At 44.2% G+C, this 16,348-nt stretch overlaps 1 protein-coding gene across 1 annotated transcript in view; it reads right to left on the bottom strand.

The window, feature by feature from the left end:
* Positions 1 to 16,348, bottom strand: part of Slc25a43 (solute carrier family 25 member 43) — a 42,347-nt gene that overhangs the window by 17,974 nt on the left and 8,025 nt on the right. Inside the window, exons 2-3 of the mRNA XM_004645693.2 lie at positions 14,427 to 14,668; positions 12,225 to 12,397 (exon numbers count right to left, since the gene is read on the bottom strand). Coding sequence (XP_004645750.1) covers positions 12,225 to 12,397; positions 14,427 to 14,668 — 415 coding nt within the window. The remainder of the gene's footprint in view (positions 1 to 12,224; positions 12,398 to 14,426; positions 14,669 to 16,348) is intronic.

Here is a 16,348-nt window from a genome sequence, read left to right as displayed (position 1 = left end):
ACTGGCCAGAAGTGTGTAAAACTTTTTTTTTTTTTGGTGGAACCGGGGATTGAACTCAGACCCTTGTGCTTGCCAGGGAAGCGCTCATCCTACTGAGCTATCTCCCCAGCCCTGTAATACTCTCAGAGTGCTGGGATTACAAATGTGCACCACCACTCCTGGTCACGTGGTTAGTTTCTTAATCCCATGGCAGGTGTTCCTGTTACCACCTCTACTAATGTAGGTTTTCCTTGTGTTTACCAAGTGACAGATTTACACACATTCATTTATATCTGGTCATATGTACTAAAAGCAATCAACTAAAAAACAAATTTGACACTGTTGTGATTTGTCAAGCCCTTCTGGGCAGCATACAAAGTGGCAGCAGGCCGGCACTAAGAAACATGCACAAAAATGTTGCGAGAATCCTTTCCTGTGTCCTTCCAGTGTACTGGCCAGTTTGAAGTGGTCACAGCTGTTCCTATGAGCAGTACACACCCTCACTGCTAAAGTCAGAAATGGAAGCTCTTGCATTTGGGGACTGCAGCACTCAGGTAGTTTCAGGCAGGGGACAAACTGGTGTCCCCTCCAGCTGGGAGGGGTCAGGTTTAGCTGTGCTTACCGTCTGCTCTGGTGGATCTAACCACACAGATTGGGGCCTCCTCACACTTCATGTATTTTTATGCATATCCAGTGCCTGCTACGTGGGACTAATGTTGCAGGGATAGACAGATGGCTGACATGGACTGCCCATCGGCAAAATGCTGGCAATTCGGAGAAAAGAAGACACACAAAGATGTAATACCAGGAAATATGTGATATGAGCCGTAAGAGTGACAGACAAGTTGAGTATCCCTTATTTGAAAGGTCTGGAATTTGAAGGGCTTGGGGTTTTTAAAATTTGGGAATATCCGCATATATATGAGATATCTTGGGGATGGGGCCCAAATGCATGTGAAATTTACTTATGTTTCCTATACAGATTATATATACAGCATGAAGGCAGTTTTCTGCAGTATTTCTAGTGCACCTGCAGGGTGACTGCCACCCATGACAGAAGGTCAGATGTGGAACTTCTTGCTTTCAGTGACACGCTGGTGCTCAGAAAGTTTCAGACTTTGCAGCATTCCAGATTTCAGATTTTCAGATGAGGGATGCTCAACCAACAGCAGGAGCAAGGTAAGGACATCTAGAAGGGGGAGACTTGGGGAAGTGACAGAAGACAGGAGGAGGGGCTTTGACAGGGAATGGAGGGCTATGTGCAGAACAGGTAGGGGCATGGATAGAAATGCTCCAAAAAGAAACTGGCTAGTTCTGATGAGTAGGCTAACAGCACTGGGTAAAAGGAGGTGCTCATCCACTAGGGTCCTGGAACAAAGGGCCAGACCTTGGGCTCAGAGATGGGTCTGCGAACCCCGCATCCATCCGCAGTTTTGGCAAGAGCAGGGTGTTAACTTAGCTTCTTTTGCCCCATGGTGATACAAGACCAAACATCTGCTTTAGGCCATTACAATGAGATGGCTGTTTTATGGGTGGGAAAAGAGCACACACTTGTCAAAGAAAAGCAACAAATCATGCTACAGTAGGTGTGCAGGGACAGCTTGCATACGGCAAACTCAGCCTAGCATTGAAGGAGTCCAGCAAGACTGGGAGGCAGAGGTAGCCACAGGAACAAAGGCGTGGTGACTGGAATGTGAAACACATCCAGTCTTTAGGGCTGGGGGAGGAGAATGAGGAAGTCTTTTTGCTGGCACTGGAGGCTTGAATACAGCAGTGGTCATAAAAAGGCATGCTTTATTTAGCTCAATCGGTACTTAACTTTTATTTACAACACTGAAAAATGGGGAGATTAAAAAAAAATCAGATTTCAGGCTCCCTTGAAAACTGGGCCTGCATTTTAAATGGCATGCATCCATCTACCCTTTGGAGAAGAGGAGCTTGTGGCCTGCCACAGCCACCACTGGCACACTTTATTCCTTTCTGCTGTCCATATTTAAATGCTAATCACACATTATAAAGGTCAGCTCTCCAGAACGCATTCAAAAGCTGTGAAGGCTCAGAATGCATTTCGAGTCTTATTCTTCAGGGGATGGGTTATGCTCTTTGGGTTTCCCGTTCTCCTTTTCAGGTTTCTTGTGAGTTCCAACAGGTGTCTGACGTTGTGACATCTGGTGTAAAGGGCCTGTGTGCAACGAGGATGGCAAGCTTGGTAAAGGAAAACATGCCAGGCCCAGGGGTCTGGCTTTCAGTATTCTCTGAGGGCATTAGAGGAGGACACAACACAGACCTCAAGAAAATAAGTCCAGGGGATGGGGAGATGGCTCAGTAGAATAAGTGCTTCCCTGGCAAGCACAAGGGCCTGAGTTCAATCCCCGGTTCTGCCAAAAAAAAAAAAAAAAAAAAAAGAAAGAAAGAAAGAAAGAAAGAAAGAAAGAAAGAAAGAAAATGAGTCCAGCAGAAGCCCACAGCTGAGCTGAGCGGCTGAAATGAGTCTGGGCCCTGCAGACAGCTGCTTGGGCTTCCATCCAGCTTATCCACTGGCTGGTGATCTGGCAGGCTGTGGAACCCTTCAGCGCGTCAGTTTTCTTGTCTGTCAACGAGCTTAGGGATAACAATGCCTACTTGGCAAGGATTAAACAAAATAGTGACAATAACAAACTCCCATATATGAATGAGTATTCAATGCTTAGGATCATTTTGAGAGTCCTGGAGCCCAACTAAAGGATTACTGTATAACAGTATACATAGGAGTTACTAAGGTCCCAGATGGGATAAAGAGTAGTAACAAAAAGACTAGTACGAGTGAGGAAGGAACAGAAAGGAAAGTGGGCAGGAGGTTGACTGGGTGAGTGGGAAGGCCAAGAGTCAAGCCTAACTTTAGGATTTTCAGCCTGGGTGATGGGAAGCATGATGTCACTGAAATGGAGAACTTGAGGAAGAGTTTTAGAGCCAGGAGAGGTCAGTCTGACAAATATTAAATTAGAGGTGGCAGTGGAGATGTGATGGTCAGATGGCAGTGCTCAGCAGCCTGAGAAAGGTGGGACCAGGGCTCAGAAGGGAGGTCGGGCTGAAGACAGAGGTGATCATGCAAAGCCTTGAGGGGGAAGAGTATCCAGAGAGGGGATAGATGGATGAAGCTGCTGGTGCAATTCAGCAAAGGAAGCTTGAGGCAGCAGCCCCCTTGGTCGAGTCTGGCCTTCAGGTGAGCAGGCTGGGACCTGTGTTTATTCACTGGCCATATATGTTCTGCTCAGTCAGCTTTGCCACTCAGATACCACCTTTGTCCTTCACTGTAGGTGCTTTCGCTTTAATTGCTGACCTGGCCCAATCCTGCTTACCTTATGAGCTACGGTGGGGTCAAGGTCTACCAGGGTACAAAGCAACAAGCTGACAACTTGGTTTTATATTGGATGAAATGAAGGCACTCAGTATGGGCAAGAGGGGAGGGTGTCAGGGAAAGTCATGGGGGCCATGCTTGGGCCAGGCACCTCCCTCCTGACACTGTCAGAAGGCCTACAGGCTCCAGGCTCCCACATTCTCCACTCCTCCCTGGGTTTTCAGGCCAGTGTTCCCCAGCCCGTCTGTCCCCTCTAAATGCATCTGTCCACAGCACCTTTTTCTCAGGACTCCCTGGTTCTCATTAAGGACCCACAGATGCATAACATAAACTAACCTTTCCTTTCCTACTTGTTTTCTCAATACACTAAGTGCTACCAGTCTCTTCTGGCCCAGGATCTGGGCCAGGTGTGGGAGATCTAGCTGAAAGAGCCAGGCTAAAGGAAAGTGGGCAGAAGGGCATTTCAGGTGGGGTAGCGTTGGCGCCCAGGGCAGACTCTTTCCCACCAGAAATGTTCTGTTAAAACATGCACATGCATAATATATTTACCTCTCTGTTCTCTAGCATGCCAGCCAGGAGCCAAGGCAAGAGAAAGAAAAAACAGGAATGAGTATAAGCACGGTGAAGGAAGGGCTCAGGTGGTTAAACAAGATTTCTGATTATCGTCAATAATGTTCCAAAAGGCTCCCACCTGATGTGGCACTAAATGGGCAGACTGCTCGTGTGCATGCGTGCGTGCGTGCATGCGTGTGCGCGTGTGTATATAAACGCATATTAGGAGAATGAATCATTCAGACTAGGGGGCTAGTCTGGTGGGGAGCAGTGAGAAAAATTCCCCATCCAGTTGGTTTTCCACTAGCCACCTGCTGTTGATTAGCTTTGTGTTGGGCAGTGCAGTGGGGAAAGCTGCTGGAATGCAAATGTTGCCATTAAGTGTGTTCAAATCACAGCAGCCTGGTCCCCTGGCAAAGGTCCCTTGTTACCAGTCCTGCTGGCAAAACCTGCCTGCTTAGGGTGGGAGGTGGTTCTTTAAGCTCTCTGTGCTTGGTGAATTTGAATTGTGAGCTTTGCAGGCAAAACAACAGCTTTAGGGTTTTCCTGATGTCTCTAGGACTCTGATCTTCAAACTGAAGGTGGATATTCAGCAGTGATTATGAGGGTTTTTTTTTTCACTTTTCCCCATAATTTTATTGAGAAATAAATAGTAATGAGACAGTTTCAAATCAAATTGGTAGGTCAGTTCCAATAATTAATGCATTGCATATTTCCTTCCTAGTGGTTTGTAACTACGGAGATCACAGAGCTGCTGGCTGCAGTACCCTGAGTGTGCTCACTGTTTACTGCAGCGACACCTAATGGCCAGAGATGCAAATGCCATGTTTGCATTTAAAAGCCACAGTTTTGGTCTTGGGGTTATTTTTTTAGATTATGGATGGTGGCATTTATTTATTTAGTAATTAATTAATTTTTTGTGGAACCAGAGATTGAACTCAGGCCCTTGCACTTGCCAGGCAAGCGCTTATTCTACTGAGCTATCTCCCCGGCCCCAGATTATGGATGATGGTATTTATATTATATAACCATGGGTTATATTTATTGTATAACTACGAGTTTTATTTATTTATTTATTTATTTATTTAGTATTTTTAGGACAGGGTCTACAGGGTCTATGTAGATCGGACTCGTAGTGATGCTGTTTTCAGCCTCCCAAATGCTGGGATTACAGGCATGTGCTACCACGCCCAGTCTCAATGGCCATCTCAGCACCTCCCCCCCCCCCGCGGGTGGGGCCGGCACAGCAAACTAGGGATCAAACCCCAGCTGCTGCACTCTGCCAAAGCAGGTGTTTTAGTCTGCTGAGCTGTCTGGCCAGGGCCAGGATTTTTTTTTTTTCCTCCGGGATATTTTTAAAAATGAGTAAAATTTTATAGTATATCATGTCTCCTTCATACTCTACCTCTTCTAGTTTGTTTTTAAAAGAAGGTATCTTCTGGGGCTGGGGGATGTAGCTCAGTGGTAGAGTCTGCCTAGCATATGAGAGGCCCAGGGTTCCATTCCCAGCACTGCAGAAAAAAAAATCACCTATTCTTTTTTTTAAAAAACAACATTAGATGTCAGGTGTGGTTGCGCACGCCTGTAATCCCAGCACTGAGGAGTCTGAGGAAGGAGGACTGTTGAGAGTTTGAGACCTGCCTTGGCTACAAAGTGAGCTTAAGACCAGCCTGAACTGTATAGTGAGACCCTGTCTCAAAAAGACAATAAATAAATAATAAATAAAAACAACATTAACACCATACAAATAAAACTTTCTTTCTTTTCCAGTACTGGTGATTGAACTCACGACCACACTTTTAAAAAAAAATGTATTTAGTACAAGGTCTACAGGGTCTCACTACACAGATCAGACTCAGTGATCCTTCTGTTTTCAGCCTCCCAAGTGCTGGGATCACAGGTGTGCACCACCACACCCAGTCTCAGATGCATCTTAGTGCACCCAGCATGGCATGCCAGGGATCGAATTCCGAACATTTTTTCTTAGCACTGAAACACTGGGCCAGCCTGATAGCTCAGCGGACTAAAGTGCCTGCTTAGGCAGAGTGCAGCAGCCTGGGTTCGACCCCTGGCATGCTGTGCAGGCCCAAGACGGGCAATTGAGACTGGGTGGGGTGGCATGTCTATAATCCCAGGGCTTGGGAGGCTGTAAACAGAAGGATCACTATGAGTCTGATTTATGTAGTGAGACCCTGTAGGCCCTGCCCTAAATACAGAAAGAAAAAAAAAAAGAGTTGAAACATTAAATTGCTACTTGAATGCATTATAAAATGAGATACTGGTAATTTCATATGGCATAAAACCAAAGAAAGAAGACTAAAGCAAAATGAGAGATTCTCAGAAATGGTAGACTATGGGGCTGGAGAGATGGCTCAGTGGTCTAAAGCACCTACTTAGAACAAGCTTGGCAAAGCATTGGGGACCGCGGTTCAATCCCCCAGCACCACATGCCAGCCAGCCCGCCCCCTGGTGGGCTGAGCTGGCCACACACACACCTCTCTCTCTCTCTCTCTCTCTCTCTCTCTCTCTCTCTCTCTCTCTCTCATAAATAAAAAAAAAAAAAGAAATGGTAGACTATTTTTCATTTTGAAGCTAGCCTGGGCTACTTAGTAGGTTCAAGATTGGCCTAGACTACATAGGGGCAGCTTGTCTGAAAAAAAAAAAAAACCAAAAAGAGTATCTTACATGAATTATTCTAGGTTTCTAGTTTGATATAATTCCAATCCTAACCACAAGTCATTTGAAAGTACATCAGGAAGAGCAAATGGTTGCGAATGATCAAGAAGATGTTGCAGGGGCCGGGGAGATGGCTCAATGGAATGAGCGCTTCCCTGGCAAGCACAAGGGCCCGAGTTCAATCCCCGGTTCCACCAAAAAAAATTAAAATAAAATAAAATTTAAAAAGCAGTGAGGACTAAAGGTCATTATAAAGCTATAGAGATTGAAATAGTTCAGTGCTGGCACTAGAACAAACTGAAAGATGACAGAACAGAAAGCAAAGCCAGGGGTAGAGACCCAAATGAAAATTATACAAATATTTAGTATGTGTTGAAAGTAACATCACAATGTAGTGAGAAAAGGACATATTATTAACCATGGTGCTTAGATAATTAGCAAGCTATATTTTTAAAGAGCTAAATGGGGGCCGGGGAGATGGCTCAGTAGAATAAGCGCTTCCCTGGCAAGTGCAAGTGCCTGAGTTCAATCCCTGGTTCCGAAAAAAAAAAGAGCTAAATGATTGTTTCCTATCCTGTACCAGGTAAATCCTAAATATATTAAAGTGTTAAAGGGCCAGGGAGATGGCTCAGTGGAATTAGGGCTTCCCTGACAAGTGCAACGGCCTGAGTTCAATCCCCAGTTCTACCAAAAAAATAAAGTGTTAAGTGTAAAAATTGATAGGTTCTGGCCCTAGTATGAATTGCTGAATTTTTTATTTTATTTTATTTTTTATTTTTATTTTTGGCGGAACAAGGGATTGAACTCAGATCCTTGCATTTGTCAGTCAAGCGCTAATCCTACTGAGCCATCTCCCTGGCCCCTATTTTATTTTATTTTTTTGGCGAACTAGGGATTTAACTCAGATCCTTGCACTTGCCAGGGAAGCACTTATTCCACTGAGCCATCTCCCCAGCAGAACTGCTGAATTATTATGGTGGTCATCTAACATAGCTGAAGGCCTTAAAACTACAGCTTATCTGGGCTGGAGAGATGGCTCAGTGGTCTAAAGCACCTACTTGGAACAAGCTTGGCTAAAGCACAGGGACCGCGGTTCGATCCCCCAGCACCACATGCCAGCCAGCCCTGCCCCCTGGTGGGCTGAGCTGGACACACACACACACACTAAATAAATGTAAAAAAAAAAAAAAAAGACTAAATTAAAACTACAGCTTATCTTCTCAGAGACCACCTCCCCCCTTCTTCTTCAACTCTTTCCAGCGTACAATTTTTTTCACCTCTCCCACCACCTCAGGGAAGACTTCAATCAGCTTCTCGGGTATTTCTAAACATCCCTCTCAAATTTCAGTCCTGGAAAAAGGCCATAAATGTCTCACCCTCGCTTTGATCCAGTTCAGAGAATGTCTTATTTTCCCCAGATTTTCTGTGTCCTCAAAGATAATAAAGCCCCTTTCTCTTTTCCTTTTTTTCTTTTTTTTGGTGGAACCAGGGATTGAACTCAGGCCCTTGTGCTCGCCAGAGAGGCACTTATTCCACTGAGCCATCTCCCCAGTCCCTCTCTTTTCCCTTTTGCCTCTGTTTCTCTGCTGCATCATCCCCTGAAAAACCTATCCAAAATTATAACTAAAATATTTAAAAGATATTACATGAATAGTTATTAGATTGTGGGATGAGGTAGGCCTTTTGAGCAGGAAAACAAAGACACAGTAAGATATAATTGCCTAAGATTTTACAAATACATACAACAAAATGACAGTGACAATATATAAATAGCATTAGAAGCCAAGCGTGAAACTGGGAAAAGCATGTACAACGCATAGTTGTATAATGAAGGGCTAATACATTTATATATAAAGACTTCTTAGGAACAAAGAAAAAAGCTGAATATTTTACAAAAAAAGGCATAAGTGGAACATTTATAAAGAAGTATAAAAGATTGGGTGTGTAGCTGAGCAGTACAGCACTTGCCTAGCTCGCATGAGGTTCCATACCCAGGACCACACCAAACAGAAAAAAAAAAAAGACAGACAAGAGGCCAATGGATACTTATAAAAACATACAACCCTGCTTATAAAAAATAAAAGTTCAAGTTAGAACGTGAAACCACTTTTAGGGTGGTATTCATCTTGAACTCAGGCCCTTGTGCTTGCCAAGGAAGCGCTTATTCCACTGAGCCATCTCCCCGGCCTCTGAAATGTCTATAAAGTTAATGTTGATAATGTACCAATCACCCTTATTGCTGGTGCAAATGTAAACCACACATTTCTGGAGTGCCAATTTCCTTAGGCGCGTGAGGACTACTCATGTCTTGTGACCTATAAGTCAATTTCTAGAAATATAGCCTGTGGGTATCATCATAGATGTCAGAAAATTCAGAGGGGCTTGGGAGATAGCTCAGTGGAATAAGCGCTTCCCTGGCAAGCACAAGGGCCTCAGTTCAATCCCCGGTTCCACCAAAGGAAAAAAAAGAAATAAAAAAAGAAAATTCAAGGGATTTGATTGCAATGCAATTATACTGATGAATTAGAAGTAGCTGCAATACTCAAACTATGAGCCATCGTTAACTATTTCTGCCATATCCATGTGGTAGAACATTATTTGATAATTAAAAATTTAGTGGCCTGGGGGAATCACCTTTTATATAACAAAAAAATTCCAAACACAACTGTGTAATAACTATATAACTATATATATATATATATATATATATATTATATATAATGTAAAAGAAAGATAATTATAATCTATGGGTGTTGGGCTTATTGGTAATTGTTTTCTTTTTGTTTGTTTGGTTTTTTTGGTACTGGGAATTGAACTCAGGACCTTGTGCTTCCAGGCAGGGGCTTGTGCTGCTGAGCTATATCCCTGGGCAAATGTTTTCTTCTTTGTACTTTCATGATTTCCAAAATTTTCTACAACCTATATGTATACTATTATTTTATAGTCAAACACAGAATTAACCATTCTATTTTTTTCAGTGCTGGGGATTAAGTCCAGGGCGTTGTGCATGCTGCACAAAAACTATTTGCAGGGGCTGGTGAGATGGCTCAGTGGTCTAAAGCACCTACTTAGAACAAGGCTGGCAAAGCACAGGGACCGCGGTTCAATCCCCCAGCACCACATGCCAGCCAGCCCCGCCCCCTGGTGGGCTGAGCTGGCCACACACACACACATACATAAATAAAAAAAATAAAATAAAAAAAAAAATTAAAAAAAAAAACTATTTGCAGTTCCCCCTCTTCAGCCTCCTAACTAGCTGGGGTTATAGGTATGCACCAGTACACCCAGCACAATTAACCATTTTAAAAATTTACATGCATTACTTTTAAAAATCACAGGGCCAGGCTGGTGGAATGGCTCTGTGGTCTGGAGCTCCTGCTTTGAACGGGCTTGGCTAGAGCGCAGGGACCGCGGTTCAGTCCCCCAGCACCACGTGCCAGCCAGCCTCACCCCCTGGTGGGCTGGGCTGGCCACACACACACACAAACACAAATAAATAAATAAAAATAAATAAATAAAATTAAAAAAAATCAGAGGGCCAAGGCCGGGGAGATGGCTCAGTGGAATAAGCGCTTCCCTAGCAGCGCAAGGGCCTGAGTTCAATCCCCAGTTCTGCCAAAAACAAAACAAAAACACAAAACAAACAAACAAAAAAATCAGAGGGCCAGCCAAATAGCTCAGTGGATTAAAGCACCTGCAAGCAGGTGCAGGGCTGGGGCTTTGATCCCCAGGCCTGCCATGCTGGCCCTGCCCCTGGGTGAGGTAAGACAGCAGTGAGAATGGGCGTGGTGATACACACGTGTAATCCCAGCTCTTGGGAGGCTGTAAACAGGTGGATCACTACCAGTCCAATCTAGTAGTGAGACCCTGAACACCCTGTAGACCATTCCCTAAAATAAAAAGTTTTTAAAAATCAGAAATAATGTTCTTTATAAATGAGCACACACAAAGGCTATTCTAAATTTGCATCTATACTACATTACAATGATGTGACAATTGTTTGGAGTGACAGAGTATAAGGACAGTGTGTATGATAAATGAGTGCCTCTAGGCTTTTCAGTGCTGAGCTAAGCAGTGGCCCAGGCCAGCCTAGAATAGTATGAAAGGGAAGCAGAAGTAGGGAGGACTCTGAAAAAGCAAAGGGACAAGTCAGTCTTGTTTAAAAAACGAAGCTAGGTATGGTGGTGCATATCTGTAATCTCAGCACTTGGGAGGCTGAGCCAGGAGTATCTCTGCAAGTTTGAGACCAGCCTAGGGGCTACATAGTGAGTTCAAGGCCAGCCTGAACTGCATCGTGAAACACTGTCTCAAAAAACCAAAATAAATAAATAAATAAATAAACCAAATAAGTGGGACTACTCATTTACAGTACATTCATCTGGGCCCACATTAATTTCTAATCAGCACTTCAGGCCTATGTGATTGTATAAATCAAGACTTGCCTGAAGAGGTGATGGACCAGGCAAGCCAAGTGGCATAGATTTGAAGGCAGGGAATGGGGTTAAGGAAAGATGCGGAGCCTCAGCCCTGCTTTGATTTCAGAGTCTGCTCCTACTATACACAAGGGGCTGTAGCCTCCCCATTTGAACCCATCTGATTTTGTCTTTGATCAAAATTGGTTTTTTGGGGATGGGGAGATGGCTCAGTAGAATAAGCACTCCCCTAGCAAGCGTGAGGGCCTGAGTTCAATCCCCGGTTCCACAGAATAACTAAATAAATAAATGAAAAATAAATTGGTCTTTTCTAAACTGGGCATGGTGGCACACATCTATAATCCCAGCACTATGGAAGCCTGAGGCAGAGGGTGGGAAGTTTGACCCCAGTCTTCCAGCAACTGAGCAGGTCAGGGAGAACTTGTTTCAAAAAAAAGAAAAGAACAAAAGAAAGAAAGAAAAAGAACTGGAGATGTTCTGTTCCACAGTTCAGTGCAAAGGCCCTAGTACTGAAGAAGAAAGCAGCTTATTCTAGGCTAAGCTAGTTAGATCTACTGCTAGCAGACTCTTGCCTGTGTGCACTGTAGCAAAAATGAGTTTTCCCCAGCAAAGAACAGGGCCAAATCCATGGCCAATCCTGCTGTGACATCACTCATCTGACACATCTGAAATGCAGTCACTGCTTCAGCAACGCTGGAGTCAGGACTTTTGGACCCCTGTAGGCTACACTTCGACCTTATTTTCATCCAAGCCAGTTGGCTTCACTGTGGAAGCAGCAAGAAGAGTCTGAGTTAGCAGCATTCTTTTTTTTTTTTTTTTTTTTTTTTTTTTTTTTTTTTTGCAGTACCAGGGATCGAACTCAGGATGTTGCACTTGCCAGGCAGGTGTTTATGCCATTGAACTATATTCCCCAGCCCCAGCAGGCTGCATTCTACAGTCTCCTCTCAGCAGGTTTTGGAGAAAGAACCATAAGGGTTGTATCCAGGAAAAGAAGACAAAAAAGGCGGCCTCACTGGGAGCTTCATAAAGGACCAAGGACGGCGTCTGGGATGAGGTGGCAGCTTGGGCTCCAGCCAAAAGTCCTGAGGTTAGCAGCCCACAGAAGTGCCACAGAGTGGGGGTCTGCATGGCATTTCCACAGTCACAGGGCCCTTGGAAACCCGACATCACTCAGGGTTGGCATTCTTTGTTGTTACCCACCCACCGACGTTTCTAGACATTGCCCATGGGCTGCCGTCATTCCTCACCTGCATTTTTCTCTTCACAGTGTCAAAAGGATAGGAGAGGGTCTGGGTCACCGCAGCAGCCAGGCACACATTGGCAAAGTTCTGCAGGAGAGAGAACCGGTCTCGGGGTCCTTTCCAGATTTTCTCCAGGTTCATATAAACTAGCAGGGAGCCAGCAGAGAAAGGGAGAGCACCTGCAAATCAAGGGCAGGCAGAAGCTGCTGTTTTGGGAAACTACTGGCAAAAGAACAGAGGAACATGAATCAGGGGTGGGCGGATGGGACTGGAGCACAGCAAACAGGAAGGGCCTGGCTTGGTGAACTGCTCTAACTCAAGAAGCACAGGCTGCTTTCTCAGGTCACGTCAGGGCTGGAGTCCGGTAGGGGTAGAGTCATTCGCCGAAATGCATCAAATGGTTCATTAAAGCATTGTGCACTTTACTGTACAGAAATTGTACCTTAAGGAGAACCATACACAAACAGTGAACCAGAGTAAATGAAGCACAGGTCCCAGGGTTGGGGGTGAAGTCACTAGGGTGGTTGCAACTTACATTAAAGTCATCCGTAAAAATGGCAGACTGAAAGATGGCTCTGAGGGGTGCACAGATATGTGATAAAGCAAAAATTCAGGCTGCAGCATCTTAATGATGGGTATATGGGTACTTCCAATTCTTAACTTTTCTGTCTGTTTCTAGTTCTTTTATTTTTTTCTTTTATTTTTTTTAAACAAATACTTTATTTATTTTGTGTATATGTGGCCAGTTCAGCCCACCAGGGGGCGGGGCTGGCTGGCATGTGGTGCTGGGGGATTGAACTGCGGTCCCTGTGCTTTTCTAAGCTTGCTCTAAGTAGGTGCTTTAGACCACTGAGCCATCTCACCAGCCCTCTAGTTCTTTTAATTTTTCTATATGTTTTGCCAGCCTCCAAACCACTCCCATAAAAGAGAAATTAGTGGGCAGCACTTGATCAGGTTTTGTGCGCTGGGAAGGACTGCTTTCTTGCTTAAGAAGGAAGAATTTAGTGAAAACTGGTCTGAGAGGCTCTCTGACCTTGCCTTTGATATGGCCATGTCACAGCCCACAGGATACCCTTGGCATATCCTTACCTTTCTAATATAGCTAAGGGGGCCAGTGAGACATGCAGTGTAGGTGGCACTCTGAGTAACTTCCTGAAACCAAGGAAGCCACCTTCAGCCTATAGAGGGCCTACATTTCTCAAAGGGAGATTTCATTTTTTTTTCCCAGAACCAGGGATTGAACTCAGGCCCTTGTGCTTGCTAGGCAAGTGCTTATTCCACTGAGCCATCTCCCCAGCCCTCAAAGGGAAATTTCAAGAAGGGGTAACACAAGTGGGGCTGTTTATCTTTAGATAAGGTCATATGAAAAATGACTCACCTTCTTCCCATTTACCTTTATTCAAAAAAACATGTGGGGAGCTAACAGTATGTGCTGAGCCCTAGGTCAGATGCCAGGAATACAAAGAAGAGCAGGCTAAGGCCTAGAGATGCTTAGGGCTGCAGACAGCCAGAGCAAAGTAATGAGCATATTATTCCTAACCTGTGCCCCGAGCGGGAGCTAGTCAGCATACTCTAGTTCCACAAAGAGGAACTACAGGGATCAGCTTTTCCTAGAAGAGTCAGGAAGGACTTGACAGCAGAGAGATCTTTTGGAATGGTTCTTAAAGAGCAAGTTCATCAGCTATCAAGAGAGTACCATGCATTCCAGGCAGAGGGAACGGCTTGTTCTAAAGGAGTAGTCTTCCTAGAAAACACAAGTATTTTGTCTGGCTGGGACATAAGTACATAGAGGTATAGCTCAAGATAGGAAGAGGCAGGGTGGACTGGCAGGAGCCATGGCTGAGGGATCTGGAATGCCTTAAGGAATTTGGATTCCCCTTGACCTGAGGAGTCACAGACAGCAGAGAAATGAGGGCAGTGAAACAATCAGAGTTAGGAACCATCAGCCCAGCCTGGTAGCAGTGCTGAGGACTGCTTTCCTGCCAGTTTCCACAGTCACCTCTACACTGTCTTTCTCCCTTCCTGGGGATGTGACTGGCCCATATATAAGAGGGTGTGTGTGGCTGTGGAGTAACTGGCTCTGTGGACTGAATCCATGCAACCTTGACCTCGGTGAAGCTAATAAACAGATCAAAAAGGCATATAGTACATTCATACATACACAAGAACACAGCCTTTTCTTAGGTAAGATGAAAAGTTCTACTTTACCTAAAACAGTGAGAGAAACTCCTCGATAAAGGGCCAGGAACCCTTCCTGTTGATAAATAGTAGAAAAAGCATGGAGGATCCCCCTGTAAGATGGCTCGAGCATGTTTTGCACAATCAGCCGGGTTTTGATGAGGTCTGTAGGATATGTCACAATGGTGGAAACCATGCCTGCGAGACTTCCAGCCACAATGGAGCGCCACTGGGAAATATGGCCCAGGTCATCTGTGAACAGCACAACAAACCTGAGAGAAAACAGGGGGAAAGCCCAAAGCAATGAGCTATGGATTGTGCTACGGTGCTCTACACGACTTCACAAATCATTTCCAGCCTCTGCAAGTACTTTACAAAGTGAAAATTACTGTTAATGAACAATGCATCTAAATTCTACCATATTTACATACTGACAATTAACTCTGAGGAAAAGCTACCCAACCTTCCGATTTACATCCAGTCTAAATTTTTCCCATTAGACATTTTTCCCTTTTATTTGCATACCTGACAAGCCTAGCTTGCCTGTGGTGTATAAATGCACAGAAGAATTTGGCAAGTGCCAAACTGGAGTGCACTCTTTCAGTCCTTTCCAAACTTGGCAAGAAATGGAACTTCTTGAAATGACCTTGAGCATCCCAGAAATTGTTTTAAAAATGGTTGAATAAAAAATGAGCACCTACACCAGGCCCAAGAGAACAAACCAATATAGTTTATTCTCAGGAACTGACCTTCGGCTCGCTGCAGAAGGCTCTGCAGTCGCTTAACTGACAAGGCTATAAGCAATTTACTAATGAAACGGTCACCAGTTGACTGGCCAGCTGACTAGACTGGAGCCAATTAACTTACTGTCTGTCTCACTTCTGTTTTCCTATAAATGCTGTTTACTCATGATGCTGGGTGAAGTTCTCTGAAGCCGCTTGGTTTCTGCAGCTGTCTGATTTGTGACTCATGTTTGTTTTGCTCAAATAAGCTTTAAGTTTAACTGGTCTAAGGAATTTTCCTTGTCACAATAATTGTAAGAGATGATGTCATCTTACTAGTTATTTTAGAAAAGGGATAGATTGGGCCAGGGAGATAGCTCAATAGAATTAGCTCCTGCCTGGCAAGGTCAGGGCCCTGAGTTCAATCCCCAGTACTGCAAAAAAAAAAAAAGAAAGAAAGAAAGAAAGAAAAGGGACAGATAAAAACAATAATAAGTATTACTTTTCACCCAAAGGATTAGGAAAGATAAAAAGTCTGGAGGCCGGGTCGAGATAGCTCAGTAGATTAAGCGTTTGCCTGGCAAGTGCAAGGGCCTGAGTTCAATCCCTAGTTCTGAAAAAAAAAAAGTCTGATAATATCAGGTGATGGTGAGGATGTGTGGAGAAAGGAACTCTTACCTATGTCTGGGAGAAATATGAACTCTTAGGGTCACTCTGCAGTATCCAGTCACACTGGAGAAACACTGATCCTGTACCCCAATATAGTAATGCCACTAGATGGCTTCAAGCTTGATCTTTACACTACTCAAACAGTGAAGCTCAAAAAAAACCTGCTTGATGTTTGTAACATTACTCCATAGTCAACAGCTGAACTGAAAATCCAACTTGCAAAACTCTACCTGCCACAAGTGAGACATGCACCGCATCCTGCCGCAGATCCGCAGGGGCTAGCGTCAGTCTAAGTGCTGCGCTGGCCCAGACAACATATAGTGCTTATGTCAGCCTGTTCAAACACTCCTCACTATGCTTTATGGGCATAAAATATGGTAAGCATGGCTCCAAAGAAATGTAATGCTACCAGCAGTAAAGCTAAGATGAAAACTGAGAACCATGATAGAGTTAAAGAAATTATGGGGAAATTTTTTAAATCCTGGAAAAATTAATATATAAGTTTTGGGCCTCGCAACCAATGATTTTACTTTTTATTTTTTTTTAAATTTTTTTATTTTT

The sequence above is a fragment of the Octodon degus genome, unplaced genomic scaffold (assembly GCF_000260255.1).
Source record: "Octodon degus isolate 3935 unplaced genomic scaffold, OctDeg1.0 scaffold00236, whole genome shotgun sequence".
NCBI lineage: Eukaryota > Metazoa > Chordata > Mammalia > Rodentia > Octodontidae > Octodon > Octodon degus.
The sequence above is the reverse complement of the archived record's forward strand: the minus strand, read 5'-3'. Positions and strand labels throughout refer to the sequence as shown.